The sequence below is a fragment of the Haliotis asinina genome, chromosome 11, assembly GCF_037392515.1.
Source record: "Haliotis asinina isolate JCU_RB_2024 chromosome 11, JCU_Hal_asi_v2, whole genome shotgun sequence".
NCBI lineage: Eukaryota > Metazoa > Mollusca > Gastropoda > Lepetellida > Haliotidae > Haliotis > Haliotis asinina.
The window spans coordinates 43,229,150-43,252,827 of NC_090290.1; the positions used below are offsets into that span (position 1 = coordinate 43,229,150).

The 23,678-nt window shown below is 38.3% G+C and overlaps 1 protein-coding gene across 2 annotated transcripts; it reads left to right on the plus strand.

Moving 5' to 3' along the window:
- Window positions 1-706: 706 nt before the first annotated feature.
- Window positions 707-22,524, plus strand: LOC137256280 (uncharacterized). 2 transcript variants are annotated; one of them, XM_067794021.1, is made up of 10 exons: window positions 720-833; window positions 11,210-11,452; window positions 12,115-12,194; window positions 13,708-13,777; window positions 14,688-14,999; window positions 15,770-15,840; window positions 17,713-17,788; window positions 18,453-19,477; window positions 20,735-20,853; window positions 21,087-21,276. In XM_067794021.1, the coding sequence occupies exons 2-9, from the start codon at window positions 11,248-11,250 to the stop codon at window positions 20,840-20,842; spliced, it is 1,947 nt and encodes a 648-aa protein (XP_067650122.1). In that variant the 5' UTR covers window positions 720-833; window positions 11,210-11,247; the 3' UTR covers window positions 20,843-20,853; window positions 21,087-21,276. The 2 variants fall into 2 exon arrangements, with proteins under 2 accessions (XP_067650121.1, XP_067650122.1); XM_067794020.1 differs by having other exon boundaries at window positions 707-833; window positions 20,735-22,524.
- Window positions 22,525-23,678: the final 1,154 nt, after the last annotated feature.

Below are 23,678 nucleotides of genomic sequence, written 5' to 3' on the forward strand. Positions count from 1 at the left end.
GCGGTAAGTCTAGGTTTCCTCAGGTTTAACCCAAGTATAGCTGGTGAAGGATAGTCAGCAATAACTCAAGCTTTACACCAGCCTATAGGTAACCCAGTCTAGACTATACAAGTCATTCTAAACAGCATTGATGAAGCATGGTGGTACGTAACTATTCACGTAACCAAGGACTTGATTTGAGCAGGGAGACTATATGACTATATACGGACTATTATTTGTTGTAGATATGAGACATAAATTTAAAAAAAAAATAAAAGTTGTGTTCTCTGAAAGGAGGGGAAACACTTCATTTTAACTCAACACATTATTTTTCAAGACAATCAACATGTCCAGCGAACACGTGTTTCTTTTCTTCAAACCTGATGCAAAATTATTTTCCTCGATATCCTCTAAAGGCCACATACAAAAATATTTTTGTTTCTCTTATATTTGACCCGATCCTAAGATTTTTATATATTTTTTTATAAAAGAGAAAAATGCAACTTTGACTCTCGAAATGTGCATGAACTTTTCACACTTTGAAGTTAGATTTAGATTTTTCTATGGGTGAAAAAACGGAAACGATCGGATCGTCAATCGGAATCACCATGCGACATACAGTCGACTCGGTTGACGGATTAACCCGAGTTTCACCTAATTGAGAGACGTGAACTCGGCACGCTACTTTTCCAACTCTGAATCGTTCTTCCGTTAGTGAACCGTTGCTGTGTGGAGCTTCGTACGTTTATCAATGTCAACTGACGACGGGCAGGTGACAACATTCTATTACCTGTCAGTATTGTTTATGTTTTATTCCCTTGGATTTTAGGATGTGACAAAACCGGGAAAAAACAGTAAGTATCTAACATGAGTGTTAGGTAACGGTGTCATATTATCATCTAGTTATATGTCAGTCACCTTCGTTAATTTTCCAGACACCTGATCACTCAGCGTATTTCGCAATAACTAAGTTTGTCGCAAGCAGACGAGGCATCTGGTTACGGAATATTCACAGATAATTTTATGTCTGATCATAGTCTGACTGACATTCTCTGATGGTGTTTCCAGCATTTTAACGTGAGTGTTAAAAATTCGCGAAAGCTTGTGTTGATTTATCTCATGATTTAGAATTAGCGTCATCCATCTAGTTGTTTTGCCTCAACTTAATAGTCAAAACAGAAACAATATAGCTTTGTAGTGTCCCTGTGATCTTGTTTCTGTAGACTTTGTGTTCATTGTCAACTCCACTGAAGGGACTCCTCACTAATATGTGACTGTAGTTTTTATTACCCCCTTTGCCTGAGAAAGCCTGTTTGTTTTTCTTTGAATACATGTTTATACTAACTGGTAACCTCCATTTAACCTCAGTGTATATTCTGTGTATGTTCATATAGACATTAGATTAACTTGAAAATATGCGGAATAAATAATGACTCATGTCATTTTTGGTTGAAATCAATTTAGTATGATTAAAATAAGAAATTGTATATTAGAACCACTCAAAACCTCAACATAAACATGAATCTAGCTATCAGTGTGTTTGTTGGTCCTCTGTGTGTTCCATTCAATGATGGCATGTATCAGTTGCCATGGCAGGTTTCGAGTTGCAGAATGTCCAGTTAAGATAAATTTTGTATTGTAAACAAATGTTTTGTTACTATTATTTGAAACGTATTATTACTAGACCACAGTTGCCTCCTGTGTTTATACCAAACTAGACTCCATGCCTGTTACTACGGTTACAGCCACATGGTTGCTAGGGTACCAGTGACTTACTAGTAACACTGAACATGCCAAGCTAGATTTCATGGCTGTAGATCCCATGTTTTACACTGATTCTTAATTTGTTCAATGATTCATTAGTCTGGTTGGTCTTTTTGTATGTACATAGTGTACATAAAATCAACCACTGAGCATGTACTATTGATGAGGAAGAACACTTTTTATGGATTGAGAACTTCTTTATTGCAACAGATGCAACATTTCGATATAAACACTGTTATCAAGCAAATGATACCAGATTCTAAGTGCCACTTAAGGAAGTTACTATCAGCAGTATCAATATGCACTCTGCAATACACCACTATATTACTGTAACAGCCATTAAACAATCACGTCTGGACCAGACAATAGGGTGATCGACATTATGGGAGCCTTATCAAATAGCAAAAAGATTCATATTTTGAGAAACAATAGACACTGTTAACATGGGTTTATAGCTAAAATGGCACCAAGTTTGTTTGGCAATAATGGCACCATATTGATGAAAAGAGCTACTGATTTTTTAGTCATGACAGCACCATATATAAAACAATGTATGACATTGTGTTTCAAAGGTTGCAATGGTTTGATGCTAACCTGGAATGCCCTTTCCAATCACAGTCAGCACAGTAGATGTATTTATTATCATTCTGTGATCCGATTGTCATCTAATGACGAACTAGTTTTCACCATAAGATTTTATTTGGTTCTGTTTTCTCTTAAGATTTGTATTTTTTTTTCCAAGTTGAAGTTCTGTTTTGTCCAAATGGTGCCGTTTATGTCAGTTGCCATTTTAGTCTGATCACGTGAGAATGACATATGAGTCAGCAAGTCTGACCACCTGACTCATTTGGTCATCTCTTAGATGCTGGTACCTGTTCCAATCTAATAATTTCTTACCATCCGAGATTTTTGGCTATTGTTTACCTCCGCACTCAGTGGTTGAGTCTAGACCAGACAGTCCAGTGATCAAGAGCATGAGCATCGATCTACTCAGTGGGATACAATGACATTTGTCAGCCAAGTCAGTGAGACTGACCTCCTGATCCTGTTGGTTGCCTCTTACGACAAGCATGGGTTGCTGAAGAACAATTCAAACCTGGATCGTCACGTGTTTGATTTTAGTACTTACCTGGGCCCTGCCCAGCATAACGAGATGATGCATTAACATGTATTCATAACATATAGTATGCAGTTATAGATTGGTGATGAGGTCAATACCTGTTTTTATGGACCCATGAAAAGCAATATTCAATACTGCTTTTCGTGGGTCGATAAAAGACCCTTATTGACAGAATTCAGCAGTCTATAATTGTGTGAGGGAATGCTGTCAAGCAAAGCAATCCCATTGGTTGAATCATTGGGAAGTCCTCATCTGGGCCTCTCAAAATCTGTTTTTGGTAACTCAAGTCAATGTCAGTTTTGGTTGGACCTCTGTCAATATGCTTTTCTATTGATGGTCAAATGACAGTCTCTAGACCAATCAGGTATCCCCCAAAATATGCTTATATATTAATTATTATTATGGATTGACTTTGTCTTCTTCTTTTAGTAGTAGTAGTAGTAGTAGTAGTAGTAGTAGTAGTAGTAGTAGTAGTAGTAGTAGTAGTAGGAGCAGCAGCAGCAGTAGGAATTTACTTTGTAAAATCTGAGCTTGGATACAGTTTATCTGTTGATGTCGTAAAATCCCTTTCTGTCTGTCACCCTCACAGTTATATATAAATAAATGACATTATACATTCTGTGTGAAATATGACATTTATTGGCTATATGCCCTGTATATATATAGAACAGACACACAGACATGACTCAGTTTATAATTTTTAATTAGGGAAATATTGGTGTCTTCTGAAGAAAAACCCTACGAGAGTGTATATTTTCTGAAGAGAAATGTCATTTTGAAAAAAGAAATATGAATGTGAGTTTTAGAGGAGGAATGCTATCTCTCCTGCCAGACTTGTTTACAGTGAGATGTATCATAGTCACATAAAGAAACATGGCATTAATATCATAATTATTACTAGACTAAGTAAATATGGTTTTACACCATAATTTGTAATATTTGAGCAATATTAATGTAGAGCAGAGGCCCAGATAAGCTGCATATCCAGGTAAAATATGCCTAGAAAATTTTCAATTGCACACTGAAAAGTAATTATTGTGTACCAATTACACATTTAAAATGTTAGATTCGCAGAAAGTTTAAAACATATGTGTACAGAGAGAGGTATAAATTAAGATTAATCACTTGCACAATGATACAGACATCAGTTGCTATGAAATTGTACTGTTAGTATAGGACTAGTGTTGTACTGTCAGCATAGGGTGAGTGATTTTTTATGAAATCATTTCCATTATATGGAAGTTGCTTCTGATTAGGTATGACATAAGGCAGTACATACCTGCTTAGTATACTTACTTAATGACATATATACTTAGCTCACTATAATACCCACATATTTGAAAGTAGTGGGTAACAGTAAATGAAATACCCACTCAACATTCATAATACCCTCTCCAAAAACATTACAGTGGGTACCTAGACCTTATCTAGAGCTGTGGTAGAGAACACTAGAAATGGGCTTTACACATAGTGTCCATTTGCAAAATCAAACCTGGTTCTTTGATGTGATGAACAAATGCTTCAACCACTAGACTACCCAACAGCCCCAGATATTTCACACAGCAAATCAGATGACCAGGAGTAACGGTATGATAGAAACTGTTATTTTTTAGATTATAAGAAACTTATTTTTTAGAAGCATCATTCCTGTTATCTTTATTGCTCCATCTCTGTATGGCCCATGTGTCATCAGAAAAGTAGGTCATCTTTGTCATGTCAATATGACCAGATATTCGATGTGACAGTAAACTGATATGCTGACAGGTAGGCAACTAAACATGACCTCAGCGCTCATACCACTCACACACCTGTTGGAGACAGTGATGGGGGCAGCTATTCATAAATAGCTTTGTAGATGCAAATTGTGTTTCATAAGCTGTAAGTTTAGCATATTTTCCATCATCTCCAAATAAACTTCTTCAGAACAGACTGTATTTTGGGAGGTAGTCTGTCTGCAGAATGTTCCATTCAGCCCGTTTTGTAATACATAAGCCCTAAATGGAGTACGTCGACATTACCACAGGTTCTGTGAATGGTATTTCACTATGGCTCCTTTTTGATTTAAAAGGAATTGCTTGATTCCATCAAAATCATGTATATTTGGAAACTAACTTTAAGTCTCTTACGGAGGTTGATTGTGAGTGTACAAATCTTAATCATGGATTAAAAATCCTATTGCCCGATGCCCATGACAAGTCAGTTTTCATTTCGGGCAATCAGATAATGGTATCTTACTTGTCCATGGGCTACTAGATAATTTCCACCCATGGCTTCAAACTGCAAATAATCTTGGATTTCATTTAATATCTGCTCAAAATGTAGCTAATATATTTCGCAACAATAGTAAATTCGAGTTATCTTTCTTTGTTCTTTATCACTCATGATAATGTCATAAAATCAGGGCAAGTGGAAACTTTAGTCAGGACAAGTTACTTTCTTAAATTCACTTGCCCTGTGGCAAGTGCTTTTAAAAAAAATGAACTCCAGCTTAATGCTTTAGAAATATCGTTTAGGTGACCAAGTGTTTTGTTGTTCAGAAAGTCACGCCAGGTTCTCAATACATGTTAGTTGTCATTATAAATGATGATACTGATCATACAGTCAAAGCTATTACCGATATGCACAACAAATACTGTTGTTATTCGCTTAAAGAATATTTTTGATGTTCACTTTGACCAGTGATGAATTATTTTCCCTTTGGCATGCTTTTATTTTTTGTACCATTCTAAGTTAAAAACACCAATAACTGATATACAAGTATTTGTACTTTTGTCCCTGAGACCTTTACACTGAAAAATGATCTCTCTGTCCATCAGTCTTTCTGGATTTTTGTTACAGCTGAAACCATGCTAAAATGTCAGCTTGATGCTTATGGAATGTCCCCTTGGAATGTTTATGGATGATTTATGGACACAAATCAGGGGGTGTATTTGCAAGCAAAGTTGTAATAAGATCATTGGACTGATTATAAACATCTATGAAGTCACACATTAGGGAAGTACAGGTAAAGTTTTACAGTGTACCGGTGAAGATCAGGGTTAGAATTGATCTTCAGTAACCCATGCTTGTCTTAAAACGCAACTTATAGGATTGGATGGTCAGACTTGCTAACTTGGTTGACACCTGTCATCATGCCTCGTTTGCGGAGAATGATACTCATGATGTTAATCACTGGGTTGTCTGGTCCAGATTCGATTATTTACAGACCACTGCCATACCATATAGCTGAAATATAATGGAGTTTAGAAGTAGGTGGAGTGACACAATGTTGTTTGACACAACGCTTAACAGTATTCTAGCTATATGACGTTTTTCTGTAAATGATCAAGTCTGGGCCAGGCAATTAAGTGATTAACTTAATGCATGGATCAACACATTTAGATGTTATGACAAGCAATAAAAGAAGTCAGTGAGTCTGATCAACTGATTAGGAGAATCTGGTAGTCATTGCTTATAAGTATAAGAAAAACTGTATGAGTTGAATGTGAGAGTGCATAGGTTCAGTGATAGCGGCAAACAGAATTGAAGGAAACAAAACGAAAACATGAAGTCACATGACATACCCTTAATTTACTCTCTGTTATAAAATTGGACAGATTGATACACTATGTTGATATGATCCGTGACCCACCCTTAATATCTGTCTCCACGACGATTGATACACTCACATGTTTACATAGAGGTGCACACAATTGAGCATTTCAACCTACATGATGCACTCTTGTTCTCACCTCATTTCATGCTTGGAAAGGATGATAAGGCAAAACCATATCGTGATATCAGTAATTGAAAAATTAATCACCTTCCCCATCATTTGCTACCCATGAATACAATCAAATATTTATCCATTTACAGGCGTTATATATAGGCCTGTTATGACAAAGCACTTTGTTGGTCCTGGATGACGAAGCTGGGCTTATTTATTATTGATTGTGGTAAAACTCATTGGTGCTAGGCTCAGTTAACTATGTTTATGCATCACAGAGGTCTGTCACTTATTCCCTTCATTTAGACACGGACCGCAGTTGTTTTCAGCCTCCGAAACCTTCTGATTTCTAAACAGCCAGGGTTTCTGTTTGTCATGTATGGGGTATCTTTGTTTGTTGGTTTCCACGACAACGGGTGAAGGGCTTGCTTGATTTCCATGCTATTTGTCTGGTAACCATTGGCTTGATCAATAAATCAAGTTTACATCACCTTGCTAGTTGATAAGTCTGTGAGGCCATGCCAGCTGCCGGACCTGTGATGGTGACATGCAAGTGAGAGGCAGATGGTAGATGGCTCCCCCAAAGTGTTCTGTCATACGCAGTGGGTAGGTGACACATCAGATGGTGATAGCCTAGACTAGTCCTTAGGTGTCATTGGAAGTAGATTTATTGGCTGCCATTGGTATTAGCTTATTAGTGAAGATCATTAAACAGCAACAGTCTTACGTGACAGTAAATTGTGCGGTATTTACAAATGTTTTGAAATCACAGAAAAAATAGTACTGCTTCCAGAATGACACTCAGTGTATCGGTTTTTAGAAAAATATAAAGATTATTAGGAGTATCTTGCAGTATGCTGCACTGTACAGTTTGTTTATTTTGATGGGACAGTCTAGTGGTTAAAGATTTTGTTCGCCATGCTGAAGATCTGTGTTAGATTCATCACATGGGTACAATGTGTGAAGCTCATTTCTGGCGTCCCTGCTAAAAGCCGTATAAAACTGAACTCGCTTACTCACTTTATTTTAAAGGGCCATCATATTTTGTGAGGATCCTTGAATATATTGTTTTGGGATCCACTGTATCCTAAATTTTGAGAGACAGTGTAAAACCCTGTGATTAGATACTGAACTGGGTTTGAGACTGGCGTTGAGTGTCTGTCAGCTCCCAGGAATCTGATCTCACCAACCACTGATCTCAGAGTTTCTCACCCACAGGTGTCTGAGACGTGTGAAGAGGAATGGTTGTGTTAGTGGTGGTCATGTCCGTGGAAGTGTCACAGTTGATATGTTTCCAAGGTTTTGAAACACTGGGGTGAAGTTAGCAGATTTGTTCAACTAGCTTATATCTTGCCTTTAATATTTTTGACACCTGCAAGCTTTCCGTTAGTCTGTCATTCAAACCTTGAAACAAACATTCCCAGTACATGGTATACACCCATGCCAATCTGAAATATGGGGCAATTCTAGATTACCACATGAAAATGAAGAAAGTCTCAGGAACAATTTTTATCACAGTCAATAAATCTAATTTAGAAAATTTTTTTTTCTGTAAAATATGTTATTTTGAAGACTAGATGTTCGTCTACTTTTACATGTGTCACCTTCTTAGCAAAGCCATGGTTTTTCTAATTAAAAAAACCTTTAAAGCAAACTGGTCATGAATGTAACATTAATCACTCATTCCTAGCATGGAATCGATCTTGTGATCAGCATGGATGGTAGGTTCAATTAATACTTAAACACATGGACAACAAGATTGTCTTTCTCTGACCTGTATGTATAACCTTGGAGTGTGAGACAGTTGCTGTGGCAAGGAATTACCTAGTTTGTGCTTGGTTTTCTTTCCGTGTGTAAGTAGTTATTTGTTTAATGCATTTTTGGAGGTGTTTGTGTGTCAGGGTGTATCGATGGGTGCATTCAACCACATAAACATTGTGATATGACATATACAGTGGAAGCTGTCAAAACCAGCATCTGTCCAATCCGGCAAGTTGTTGACACAACAATCATCAGCTCTACAATCTGGCATGTTGACTGAACCGGATTAATTTTTCAGTACCAGTGAGTGCGATTTAGACAGCTTCCACTGTGATCTAATTGCTCAGTGTCACCAATCACTGGTCCCAAGACAGCAGCAGATATTGTTTATCCACCAAGAATAGTGCATGACACTAAGGCTTATTTTATGAAAATAATGTAATTAGACAAACTGAAATCTCACTTTGGTATTTTCTTCATTATTTCTTTAATTTACATCATTTCGCTTCGGATCAGATTGTAAAATGTTATTTTTGTTGTGAAGTGTCGCACTCATTATTTTCTAGTAATATGGACGCAGTCTGTAAATAACTGAGTCTGGACCAGACAATCCTGTGATTAACATCATGAGTATTGATCTCACAAAAGCTTGATACACTATTAGTTACACAGTGTTTGAAAACTTTGTAGGGGATGTTATTACCCTTAAGATAAATTTGTCAAATTCTGATTGGTTAATAGCCCAAGCATACAAATCCGCGTAGGTGAGCCATACACCCAGTTAAATCTGTCACATTACTCACTACTTGGGTTGTACAAATAACCTTCGCCTTAAATGGAATGTAGCTCTCAAACGGCTGATCGCTTCAAAATTTAGGTGTTAATGTATACAATTAAGAGTATAAACAGAGTAATAAAGATGCTGCAGTAAGATCTTATTTCTTTGTGTCGATAAAGTTATCCACAAAATATATTGTTTCTGTATTTCATTTTTTATTTAACAAAGCCTCAAGTTTGATAATTTTTATAAACAACAACCTTCAGCAGTGGGTGTACAAAATCCAGATAAAGAAAGAAGTTGCTCTTGTGTATTCTGTAAATGAAGTATTAAGCATATGCATCATTATGAATGTATATATATCAGAGTGAGTGAGTGAGTTCAGTTTTACGCAGCACTCAGCAATATTCCAGCAATATGGCAACGGTCTGTAAATAATCGAGTCTGTACCAGAAAATTCAGTGATCAACAGCATCGATCTGCCCAACTGGGAACTGATGACGTGCCAACCAGGGCCCCGTTTCACAAATATCTCGTAAGTCTAACATCTTGTAACTTTTCTTGTAGCCATTGTGCCTCCTATACTGTAATATAAGAGCTACGAGAAAAGTGTCGAGATCTTAGACTTATGAGAACTTTGTGAAGCGGAACCCAAGTCAGCGAATCCGACCACCCGATCCCGTCAGTCACCTCTTACGACAAGCAGAGTCACCTTTTACTTCAAGCATGGGTTGCTGAAGGCCTATTCTACCCCGGATCTTCAAAGGTCTTATTTATGTCTAGTCAAGAGTCTTTGCATTGAAATGTCTCTTAAGTTATTGTGGTGTTATATATAGGATAGCCACTCCTTTATTGGGTGGCCTTCTTTCAAATTGAATAAAATGTGTGATAAAAATCTGTGACCTGTTTAATGCAGACGTAAGGATTGATTGACTGGAGCTGTGTTTGTTTGTATTGCAACAGAGTGTGCTGAACTCTTGAATCACTGGTGTGTTACGACATCTTTGTTGTTAAGTTACGTTACCAAAATAGTTGTTTTCACATCAGTGTTCTAATGACTTCAGGCATGACAGTCAAGTGTTCCAAGTGTATTGAGAGAGGGGGCTAGATTGTATGTACACTTCAGTATTTGAAATGTCTGCTAGTCTAATTCAGAGTAATAACTTTGTTCAGGTGGGTATTTTCAAAATCTGTGTGATTAATCAGATTTTCTTTTTGAAAACCAAAGGATTTTAATGTGCCTTGTTTTGGAGCAACTTATTTCAGTCTTGTCAAATGAACATTTTGTGTTTGTCATGTGGGCAATTCTTTCTAAATCATTTTGTAGAATACATTATGGTTTATTTGATGACAAAGGTTCATGTTTAAGGTGTTTATTCTCAATGGAAGCATTTTTTTGGTGTTGGATGTTTTTGTGATCATGTCAGTGAAGTGGTAAAGCTGTAAGTCCCGCTTCAGTGTGGGTTTTCCTCTCACATATAGTTACCACACTATGAGAAAACTGGTATGCTCATGCATCCATTATTTACCCTCACATCTTCATGTTCAACCAACCACCTTCGTGGTGTATTGGTTTAGAGCGTCTGCCCAGGTAGTAGAAGGTCGCTGGTTCCATCCACAGCCATGTCTTACCAAAAGACATTAAAGTATGGTACTTGTTGGCGTCTGCCTGGTGCTCGTTATTAATAGATACAAAAAAGGCTGGTCGGCTCAGAGTCAGTTTAATGTGTCTCAGTGGGGTATTCATACTGAACTGTGGCATAGTATCTGAGGGAGCTAGCACAATAAACCAACTGAAGTCTTGGCTAGTACAAACAGCTACACAACACACACGTGCACAGCATCATATTCTAAGTACAACGTTAAACCCAATTTTTCCTCACCTTATGTTCAGCCATGATTACAAGTGAGTCAGCACTGCTTCCAACATTGCAGGAGTTGACTCTGTCAGATCTAGTTCTATCAATAGCACCTACAATAATTATTATGGTCCTTGCTGGTACAAAACAGGGATGTGCAGACTGTGACCATTTTTTATTGCGACTGACACAGAATTTTGATGCAGATGTTTTGAGTAACATGATGTTTGTTTGTTTCCTAGGTGTTCAATATGTTCCTTACAAGAATCTACCACGTACAATGAAAATAAACACAACAAATGAACACAACAATGCGAAACAGGAGCTTTCCTGTTCATGGAGGGAGATACAGGCAGTCCCAGCATGCAATGGCTGTCCTCGAACTCGACTAAAACATGCAGCGTGTGGACATGGTGGTCAGGTCTACATATGCAGTGGGAAAGACAACACACTACCTCTGAAAGATTTCTGGCGCTACCACCTAGGTATGTGAATTGGCGAATCAAGGTTGCCAAAAAATGGGCCAGGAAAGAAGAGAATTACAGAAGTCTAATTGCACAACTCATGAAGTGGACTTGACATGAGATGTGTGCATCTAATTCTTTCCCTAGAAATACTTTCTGACATTGTGCTTGAATAGTTGGATTGTGATGTTCCACAAGCAGCTGTAGTGCTGAAACAGTCATAAGTCCCTACTTTATTGTGGTAACAATAGAATGCCTTTGTGGATGGAGCCCTATTTCTTTTCATTTTTGGTTTTTAGAAGCTTATATTTTCTGTAATTACAAAATAAAACAATTATAGATTGGTGAATTCGGTCAATACCTGTTTTTATGGACCCGAGAAAGGCAATATTAACCCTGGACTTTGTCTTCGGTCAATATTTCTTTTTCGCGGGTTCGTAGAAACAGATACTGACCTCAATACCGGTCTGTAATTGTATAGCGTTGACTTCAATTTGGCCTTTCTGTTTAGTCATTTACAAAAGAGGAGTCAAACCCTCTGAACACCCCTCTAGGATCCTCCAATTCTTTTTAAAGCTTTGTCAGTTTATGCATTGGATGCTGCCAATCAGTGTGAACGAATTTGTTTGTTGTGCTAGAATCTGTTATTCACGGGATGCCATGATACAACTGGTATCTTGCAGGTAGCGGAACATGGGAACGTCTCATGTATCGGGGAACTTCGTTGCCACATCTGCAGGGCCACACCATCGTCTCGCACAAGGTTAGTCAAATACAACAGCTGTGTGTACATGTGTGAGAAAGCAATTGAAGCTCAGGGTTAGAACTGATCTTCAGTAACCCATGCTTGTTGCATGATCGTACGCCTATATAGATGCTCACGCTGTTGATCCCTGGATTGTCTGGACCAGGCTTGATTGATTACAGGCTGCCACCATTTAGCTGGGATATTGTGGCTTTCAGCAACTATGAAACATTTGTAAGAGAGGAATTAGTATATATTATATATACTTTGCACAGAATTATTTGGTGTTAAAAAAAATAGTCCCATGGCAGGGAAATTGGGGAGGACAGGTTACATGCAATATTGGGATTTTATAATGGAGAATTAGAAAATAGTTCTAAAAGTTTCAAAGGTATTTTGATTCTGAACGAAGCATTGCTTTCAATGAAAAAATTGCAATTGCAGATATTGCAAGTTTTGTTGATCCCAGTTATAATGCTGTCGCACTGACGGATTTATTGATGACCTTGGGATACTTATCGATATTCATTAACAATGAAACATAGAATTAAGCTTAATAAGTATTTTTCTGATTGGTATGTTTGATAAATCAAGATGAGGTGGGCGAGCTGGCTAAAGCATCAAGCTAGTGGTCCAGCGAGGTTGATATGTCAGGATCAAGCCCATCTGTGAACGAGTGTGAAAACTTGGGTGTCATCTTTATGTGCAGACTTTTTCAGTGTTGTCTCAACTCCTAGTGTACAGTACACAACCCTATACACTATAAGAACCCACAAATCTGTTGGTATATGACCAGATGGTGTCCACATGAATACGTGCATACACCTAGTTGCAGGTACAGCAACGGACAGTAAACCTGGACAAAGTGCTGTGACTATGTGTCCTGGCCACCCAGATGTGAATGGGTACCTCATTAGGATGACAAAAGCCATGTGAACTCAGTGCGCCTAGTGGCTGCAAGAGTTTTATACTCCCCAGGGGGTTGAGATTGATAATTCGACATGCCGTTGAGATTGACATCCAATGATTGAGGGAAAAACATGTATGTATGTCTTATCAACTGATACAACTGATAGCAATGAGTTTCCTGACTCGTAAAGGTGCAGTGTAAACAACATACTTTCGTGTGTGTCTCAACAAGAAGTATCCGTGATCGTCTTTATCATGGTATTAATCGATGCTTGTTTCGTTTGCACAATGTTATGACTGTATCCTGTTATTGACCATTGAGTATTGTGGTGGGTTTATGATTACATTTGATTATTGATTGATTTCTGAGCATATTGATCTGCATATTGTGAGCGACTAGTCTCAATATTGTTGCTATTGTCCCACACGAGACAGCCCTAATAAAAACACGTAGTAACAACAATATTAACAATATTAGTTGTGACAATATTAACTTGAACTGAAAAATTCTGTAAAAACTTGCAGGCTGAATGTTGACCCGTGAGGACACCATCTACATGTTGGTATAAATATTGACTGCTCTGTAGTGTTTGTCTTGATGCCAATGTCTGCCATGTTTCAGAGGATGCTGTTGATATTTGGAGGAGAATTCAGTGCTGGGACTGAGCCACCATTGTGGATCTTTAACATAGGTCAGATTTTATTAAATGATTTAGAGTGAGTGAGTTTAGTTTTATGCTGTTTTTGTAGTAGTCCAGCAATATCATGTCGAGGAACATTAGAAATAGGCTTCACACATGGTACCCATATGCGGAATCAAACAAGAACACCACAAATGGGCTTCGAACATTGTACCCATGTCGGAAATTGTACCCAGGGACACCAGAAATGGGCTTCAAACATTATACCCTTGTGTGGAATTGAACCCTATCTTCAGCTGTGATAGAATGCTTTATCCTCTAGGCTGCACCACTGCCCCAACTGCCCTCAAATTATTGCTCATGTTCAAGCATACTGCACTTTGTACACAGCTTTTTTCGAACTGCACAGTGTTAGCAGATTTTCTTCAGGTGCATAGTGGAACTTCCTTATTCTGGAACCTGTTAATTTGGAATCCTGTCGAATTGACAGAGGTAGCTAAGACTGCCTATGTATGGTGTTAGGACCATTTTTGTGTAAACAGGCTTTGCTGATTCTGAAAAAAATGTTATTCCTGGCAGTTCCTTTGGAATGTTGAGATTCATAGCATTTAACTGAATGTTGTAGGAAACTAAGTGTGTACTCTTTACTTCTGTAGCACCCACCATGCTCAGTACTGAGTGGATTAGCTAATCAGCGTTTGTGACTTTGACGATTGGATGTTAGCTGACACATGATCCTGACAGCTTGGAATGGTTCCTCATCAGTCACTGGATTGCCTGGTTCATACTCAAAATGACAGACAGACATCATAATCTTTTTTGTATTTTGAAGCAAAGGGTTGATAAAAGCTTTAAAGCAGTTTGGTGGAAGTGTTGAAATGGGGATGAATGAAACAGCAATTGCTGTATATTACCATATAAATGTATGATGTAGCGATGACAAGGTCTTTTGTTTACACAGATCAACAGTTTCTTCACAAGCCCTGCACCGATGTCACCGTGCCACAGCCAACAAGTCGAAGGGACCACTCGGCAGTCATGCATTGTGGGATTATGTACATATATGGAGGGTTCGTGGATCTGAGGGGGTCCAGCAACGAACTGTGGGGGTATCATGCAGATGAAGATTACTGGCAACTGATTTCCCCAGCATCATCAGAGACACCTGGTGGTCGTCACGGCCACAGCAGCGTCATGCACTGCAACAACATGTGGATGTTCGGAGGGCTGTGTGACCTCACCCTCAAGGCTGACCTGTGGAGCTACCATTTCTGTGAGAATACCTTCTGCAGTATTAGTGGACTGATGATAGCAGAATAATGGTTCCTAATAACTTAATGTTGTTAGAGCTAGCAAAACTCTGGTTCATGCTATTTCAGTGCTGGTTTGTGTTACTGGCAAATAAGGATAAGTTGAGCATGGCTCAACTGAGATAGCTGAATTGTTCTCTCACTTGTGACAAGTCTGTGTGTTTGGCTGTGCAACCTTTTGTGTCGCACCACACTGGAAGCAGCTTGTTTTAGGTTTCGGTTTGTGATTGAAACAGCAATATTTTTCTGTGGAATTAGTTCTGGTTTTCAAAGGCATTTCCTGCCACAATCCAGTCTCCCATGGTGCGAGGTTACTCCAAATATGTTAATATTGTTCTGGAGTACAATTTTATTCATGTTTTTATAATTTAATGTTTTGGTAAGAATTTTAATCAGACTCTTCTCAGAGTTTCATGCCAAGTGATTTTTCAGTTTGATTGAAGCTTTCATAAAATCTCTTTCTATGAACTATCTTTGGTCATGAGTATTTTAGTTCAAGTATTTGGATTGTAAATATTTTGGCAATATAAATAATCTTCCTCTTTTTGTTACTTGTAGATATTTACAGATTGATTTCTGCTGTCAATCTTAGCAATTGTGTCACCACTGTAATATCACCCAGAATTAAAGTTTACAGCACAGGAATACTAGAAGAAGTACCTGTTCAGATTGTTGTCATTGTGAAAGAGTGATAGAGAATGTTATTGTTGACCAGCTTTTTGTGTTTTCTCAGTGAGCCAAAAGTGGCAAAGAATCAAGACAGTCCAAGGTCCCCCTCCCATGACGGGTCACTCTGCCGATGTTGTAAGTATAACGCACCATGACATTTTACCTTGGTTACAGTATAAGTTATTCACTGGTCATGGGGCTGACATGAGCTGATGTCCCTTTGATGTTTATGCATGTTCCCTGAATCGGAAAGAGGTAAACAAAGTAGTTAGAACAATGAAACATATGCCAGTGTGATACTTGATGAGCCTTAACTTAGACCAAGTCAATTTGTTCTCAGTGTTTCATTTAATGTACATACCCCCTTGTAATTCAAACCAATATTAGCTATTTGAAACTATGAATGTTTGTCAAACAACTTTTATCCTAAGTTGAGTAAATTTCAGAGATTTCATTTGGCAGGGTAAATGTATGAGGATTCACAGTCTTAATTTCACCTTCTTTGATTGTTTTTGCTTTTCTTTAAAGTGAAAATCACCGGTACGTTTTTCACTGCAAACATGAATACATGCCACATAATGGTGGCCACATGAATACATACAAACACCTAGTTGCAGGTACAGCAACATGCAGTAAACTTGGACAAAATACTGTGACAGTGTGTCCCAGTCCACCCAGCTGTGAGTGGGTATCTCTTAAGGATCTCGCCTAGTGACTGTGAGAGTTGTATAATTCCCAGGGACTTCAGATTGATAATTCGATGTGCCATTGAGATTGACATCCAATAATCAAGGGAGAAAAATACCAGTGTCTTGAGCAACTGTGGGTATGAGAGTTATATAAATATCCTGTGATGATAGTATTAAACGATAGCAATAGTGAGTCCAGACGTGTACACAGAGATTACTTAACAAGTGTTTTTTAGATATTTGTTTCAGAATTTATCCAATGAGCTAAACCAATTGAGATAAGTAAATTTTTTTTAAAGACAACTTGATAAATATTAACATCTCATGGGCAAAAGAGCAGTCCTCACGAAAACTGCACTTTTTCAGCATTGATTTGACATATATTTTGTCTATCCTCATGATCACAGTTTCACATTAATGAATAACTTGACAGTTATTTGTTATGTCAGTTGCTTTCAGGTAATTTTATAGCTTGACCCTCCACCCACGCATTTCTGATAGATTATCATTGTGAACATAATAAAAGCCAAATATGACTTAAGGACATTCATTAAGGCCTTAAAAATGTAAACTTTCGACACAGACATAAGTGACCAAAGTACCACTAACTAGCTCATCAATAAATCACCTATTCTGACATTAGGTCATCACTGCAGGGTAATGATCTCACGCAAACCTTTGATTATAGTCATCTCAAATGGATTTCTCACTTGTAGGTAGGACTGTATCAATGCATTGAACTATGAATGAATTGTAATTGTTGCGTCTCCAAATGATCGATGGTAGAAAAGAAAAAAAATCAGTAAATCAGTAGTATTTGTGACTATCGATAGTTTTGTAATTGACCCCTTTAGATAAATGTGCAGCATAAAATAGAGGAAGAACCAGATTCTTTCATGTTGATTTAGAGTTATCTGCCCCTGTTACCTCTTAAAAGAAACATGCTCTGCCGGTTTCAGGTTTCTTGTGAGTTATTACAAGAGACTTAAAGTACTAGCTTGTTTCCATTATAACAGACAGACAGACAGACAGACAGACAGACAGACAGACAGACAGACAGACAGACAGACAGACAGACAGACAGAGACAGACAGACAGACAGCAGTGTTGTTACGATGGTGTGCCAGGTTTTTACTATTTAATTATCATACCCAGTGTTACGTTATGCAGTGCTTTTTCAGTTGCTATGGAATCTGATGCTGCTATTAGGATGGTGTGCACTGCATCTTTTGTAATAGTAAGGCATCTGATATTTTGTGACCAATGTTGAGGCAATTCACTGCTGCTTCTGTTGTAATCGTATGTCATGTTGTTGCAGGTGAAGGAGAACATGGTGGTAGTGGGAGGTGAGAACCAGGGGCAGCTTTACAGTGATGTCTGGCTCTTCTGTTTCAGTAAGTCTTGTAATACACACATTCTCTGGTAGAGTGTTGATTTAGGCGATAAACATCATGTGTTGGCCAATTTCCAGGTGTTATTGAGCATTTAAAGCATGGGTCATTTGGAACTGATGGTGTCATGCTGAGATAAATATGATTCACAGTTCTCACATCAAAGGGCCCATACAGGACCCAGATGGTATATCAAAGCAGAAAAATATGCCCGCCGAGGCGTACACATCTAATCAAATATCAAAGGACAACATGGCTGGTTTGGACAAGCTTCACCAACTCCAACCCTTGGGGTCGGGCTGCGAACAAGACTCGGGGACATATAGCCACTCAAACAGCACAAACGTGGACGAATATACACATGTGTGGCTTTTCGAAATATTCAGTCTGTAAATATTCAAATCTTGACCAGACAATCCAGTGATCAACAACATGAGCATTGTTATACACAACTTGGATGTGATGTTCTGGGGTCAACCAAGTCAGTAAGCCAGTTAGCAAAACCTGTCAGTATTAGTGTTGTAGAACTACTGATCCAGTAATGTAGATGTTTCATTCACTTATTCTGGTTTGACACTTTTCATTGTCTAACTGATTCATGGTATAATGTTATATTAGTGTATGTCATTCTCTGAGTGTGTGATCTTATCACTGATGCTGTTGACAGATACAACTACGTGGAAGAAGATTGCCTTTCCGTCCAGTCCTCATCATCCTCTACCTTGCTCCCAGCATGCAACAGTGTGTGTTTCCAGTAGCAACAGCCAAGATACAGGAGCAGATAACTCTGTCAGGTGTTTCTCAGAATCAGTATTACAGAGCCCCCATCCTAGTACAAGTGTGATCAATGCTGGGCGTCCACGTACGAGCCCTTTGGTGACGAAAGACGCTCCACAGACATCGTGGGTGTACCCTGCGAGGTCTGCATCCAGACACTGTGATATTCTCTCCTTGGAAGACAGTAGTGTAAATAGTGTACAGATGACCAAGGTCAAAGGTCATGATTATACTCCAAGGTCGCAGGTCACCACAGGTGATGACAAACGACCTTTACTGAGATTTGTGTCGCGAGATTCAAATGAAAGTGTTGGAATTGACAATATTGTGGACTGTACTGCAGATGAATCTCAGGCACCTGTAAGTATAACATGCTCCTATTCTCCTGCCAAACCCTTTAATACCAAAGAACAATCCCCTGTTGTACATACTCCTCAAATCAGTCCTGCAAATCAGGCTACCATCAGAGCCACATCCCTCAAAGCTATCTACTCCAAGAACTGTGATGATTTGATAATCGAAGACATTGAACAACAACAGGTGTCACCTGTGAAGGTCCCCAGTCCCTACATCTTCACCAAGGAGTTGACACAGGTGATACCGGAAGACTGGATTGAGCTGGAATCCTTTCACATGCCTAAAATGAGTAGCTCCCTTGAAGGTCAGAGGTCAAGGTCTGGTCATGACCTCTGCACGACCTTCAATAGTCCATTGTCAAGGGATACAGGATCTGCTCCATGCCTAGGTGTGAATAGTTCTCAGGATAATTGTGACAGTTGTGATTTACGGGTAAACAGTCAAGATGGAGCATATAAGAAAGTTCTTGTGACAGTAGCTACTCAGACAGGAAGTAACTTTGATCTTGGACCTAGCAGCATGGGCGAGAGGATACCGTCTGGCCAAGAAGAAGTAATGGTAAGCACAGTGCTGTTTCACAAATGTCAATCTCTGTAAGCTAGTCAACTATGATCTGTTTGCAGTGAAAATGTGAAAATGAATTTCACTAAATACAAAAAAGGAAATCAAATGAAGTTAAATTAGGATTGTGAATCCTCATAATCTTACCTTGCCAACTGAACTTTTAAAACTCGGAATTATATGCACAAAAAACAATTAGAATTGGTCTATGTTAATGCTCATCACGTATGCATGTGTGTTTGTCTCACTGTTCCAACTACTGCGCCTATCCCCTTGTAATACAAATCAGTAATAATGTTTTGAATTTATGATGGTTTGTTAAACAACTTGCATTTTATGTTGACTAAAATTCTGAGACTTAAATTTTCAGTTGGCAAGGTGAAAGTTAGAGGATTTTTTGCTTGAAGTGAAATTCATCGGCACGTTTACACAGCAAACAGACTATATAATAGGATTTAAGTACCAGAACCCTTCCAAGTGCAAAACAAAATGACACAACTTAGGAGAAGCCAGTGAATGGGTACCTGGTGGGATAAGTTGCTCAAGGTAAACTGAGTAAAATAATATTGTCTTCACTTTGCTCATAGTTCATACTTATCACCAATAAGCATATTTGAGGTGGAGATTATTTGCTCTGGAAATGGATAATACATGTTATCAAATAATAATATTAACATGCATCATGGCATCTCATAGTGGCACTATGAAATCAGGATTAGTCATGACATGTACAAGCAGACAGATATTCAGTCACATGTGTGCATGCACACACAGTAGAAGTGCAGTAAACCCTATGTTTAAATAGGCAAGCAAATCTGCAATAAACACTGTATTTTTCTCAGTAATACTATCAGCCCTGAAAGGGTGAGTGAGTGAGTTTAGTTTTACGCTGCACTCGGCAATATTACAGCTATATGGCGGCGGTCTGCAAATAATCGAGCCTGGACCAGACAATCCAGTGATCAACAACATGAGCATCGATCTGCGCAATTGGGAACCGATGACATGTGTCAACCAAGTCAGCGAGCCTGACCACCCGATCCCGTTAGTCGCCTCTTACGACAAGCATAGTCGCCTTTTATGGCAAGCATGGGTTGCTGAAGGCCTATTCTACCCCGGGACCTTCACGGGTCCCCTGTAAGGGATAATAAGTTTTTTATTGCATCAGCAGGAAGTTAAGGTGAGAGCCCCAAATATGAACTATTGTCTAAATGTGTGACATTTTCCTTTAACACTCTTTGTCCTCATTTACAGGACTTGTTGGAGGGTGTGCCATACCTGCTGGTGTTTGGTGGGAAGGTCAGGAAAAGAGAACTCTGTCAACAGCCAATCAGTGTGTGGCGATTCAGCCTCACTGTTTGACAGGCATCCATGTAAGGCATGCTCTGATTATGTTGTGACCATCAGTCATTCAAGTGTATTTATTGTGTTCCCTCTGTCCATAGATTGTGTAGGAACCAACATCGTCATCATTCAGTGGAAAGATTTATGTGTGATAAACCACCTTCACACGACAAATGAAAGTTTGACAACATATTAAAATTGTATGAGTTGTCAATCTTGCATTTTCACATGTCAAACACATGTTGCTATACTTTTGTATCAGGTCCGTCTTGGTGCGGTAGATGTCACTTTGTAGGTCGAGTTGACCAGAGGACCAAAAATCATGTGACAATAATGCTGACAGCGATTGGTATTTCTGAACAACACAAGTTTGACAACACTTCACATGTCAAACATGTTTGACAACTCTGAAAGTTTGATGGAAAAGTTGGTGAGAGCAGGTGAGAATAGTTAGACAACTCTAAAACTGGTGTTGATGGTGAATTTTTGGAATGTTCACACGATCAAACTCGAGTTTGACAATGTGCTGTCAAACGTTAGTTTGCCGTGTGAAGGACACTATAGGCATAAATATGGGTGTCATCAGTTAATTTGTTAAATTCTCACTTTGGCTGTATATTTTCTGATGGTACATATTTTAATACTTCTGTTGGTAATACCATTGTTTCCCATTGACCGTGTACAAACATCATCAATGCAGGCCATTGATTGGACAGTTAGACAGTGATATGTTGATTCAATAGTCTTACAAAATATGGTGATATATATTAATACAAAATATTTTCTATATGTGTATTAAGTCCTGCAAGTAATGATCAACTGCTTATGATGACCCTGGTTGATCCATTAGATCAGAAAATTCTTTGCTTTCTGTTTCTCCATCATTACCATTGTAATCTAAATAAATATAGACATTTCTATGGCAGATATTTATCAATTTAGTACTAATTTACTGAAGTATGTATCAATATTGTGATATACTTAAAATGAGTTGCACCTTCTATCTATTGTAGTTGAAGAGGCAAAGGTGGCACAGTTATCTGTAGGTCTGCAATTTACACTGCTGGGTTGTCTCCCTTAGGTATATCAGGATGCCAGGATCCTAGGTTTGAGACTCAGCCTTTGGTAAATCAGGGCTTACCTGCACAAATTGATCTTAACGCTATGACTATCTTAAGCCAGTGTTGTAGAATGGGAGTTACAATCATTTTAGTGCTAAGATTTCTTTGTGGAAGTGAGCTTTGGCATTCTAGACGGCCTCACAGCTGTGGTAAATTCTCCTTTTAGTGTTTTAGAGAAAAGTACAGTTGTTCTTGTTGATGCATTGTCAGTAAAATATATCTTTCCAGCTCACGACAACTGTTGATTCAATCTGGAAACTGTTCCATGTATTCACAGCCAATGTTATGTAATACATAGTTTTCAATTTTGGAAAGGAATTTACATAAACCTTACCTCTACTTCGGGACCATTCATGTTTTAGGGCTAGGGAGTTGATGATGATTGATATGGAGAGACATGTACAATTGGGCTGGGACGGGTAACCCAGATACTCGGGATGGAGGGATAATGAATTGGTGCCAGTCTCAGTACCTGGTCCTGTTTCATGTTTTCAAGGGTGTATTCTGTTTGAAGATTTAGACATGATATACCTCACTTTTGAATATGTACGTAGTTACAATATTGAAAAGAAAAAAAAATAGCCTCCGATCTGAAGACTATATAACCATTTCTTGCAAATTTGACGTCAGGAATTTAAAAATAATGGGTATCTGGATAGGGTAGGGTAATAGGGTTGGGGTCCCCAGGTAGAAAATGTGGACCCGTCCCAGTCTTAATGTACAGTGTGTATGTTTTCCCATTTGTCATTATGCTGCAAATGGTTTTGTTCTCCTGTATATTGTGTTTGTAGCTTCTTGTACTTTTTTGTTTTATTTTTATTACTTGACAAGAGTTTATGTTTTATGTATTTATCTGTTTTTTTAAGCATAATTCAGATGTCATAATTTTGAATGATTATGTTTTGACTATTTCTTCTTTTTATTCCTGTTTTCTTACCTATATATCTTTGACTGTCTGGTAGTGTTTACTCATGGAATACTTTCTGTGAATATATTAATTCATTTTTCCACTTGGCAATTTCAGTTACATTAGAATTTCAGGTTTTAGTATGTACTCCTAGGCCAAATGTAGAGATATCATGAAAATCAGGTAATATGATACACCCAGCCTTATCACCCATACTGCATATCTTGACCATGCTGAACACCAGTGCTTGTCACCACACATTAGACAATGTGATCAATTCTCAAGCAGTTTGTTTATGAACATGTGGACACTGTTTCAACAGTGGACTGAACCCAGTTAGTTTTTAGTAGCCTGATACCTCCTGTTGCTAGTTCCACATCAACAAGAATTTTTGGCGGGTGGGAGGTGTCATACCAATTACTGAATAACACGTTTACTGCTGCTGAGAGATCCTAAAAGATAGGGACTTTTCTAACATTTGGCCTAGGACTATATGATAAATACCTCTGTGCATGGAGATCTCTGGCTTCCTCCAAAAAGTAAAATTTGAATGATCAATGTGAAAGATGTCATGATTGTTTAGTCCTCTACTGATCTGTGAAGATCCGGGTTAGAATTGATCTTCAGTAACCCATGCTTGTCGTAGCACTTGACTAAGACAGATGCTCATAGGAAGATTATGACAAGTAACCTTTGTGGGTAGCAAATGTGTTTCAGCATGTGTTCACATGCAGTAAGTATGCAATATGCAGAATAATTTCTTTGGTGATGTTAATTCCAGCTGTATCTGTTAACCTCTGCACACACAGTCTGACTTCAAACACAG

Bases quoted from the DNA above. Each gene is read 5' to 3' on its own strand.
- LOC137256280 (XM_067794020.1), top strand. From the start codon at position 11,248: ATGAAAATAAACACAACAAATGAACACAACAATGCGAAACAGGAGCTT. The intron at 11,453-12,114 runs GTATGTGAATTG...GGTATCTTGCAG, and splicing joins TTTCTGGCGCTACCACCTAG to GTAGCGGAACATGGGAACGT. The intron at 15,841-17,712 runs GTAAGTATAACG...ATGTTGTTGCAG, and splicing joins CGGGTCACTCTGCCGATGTT to GTGAAGGAGAACATGGTGGT.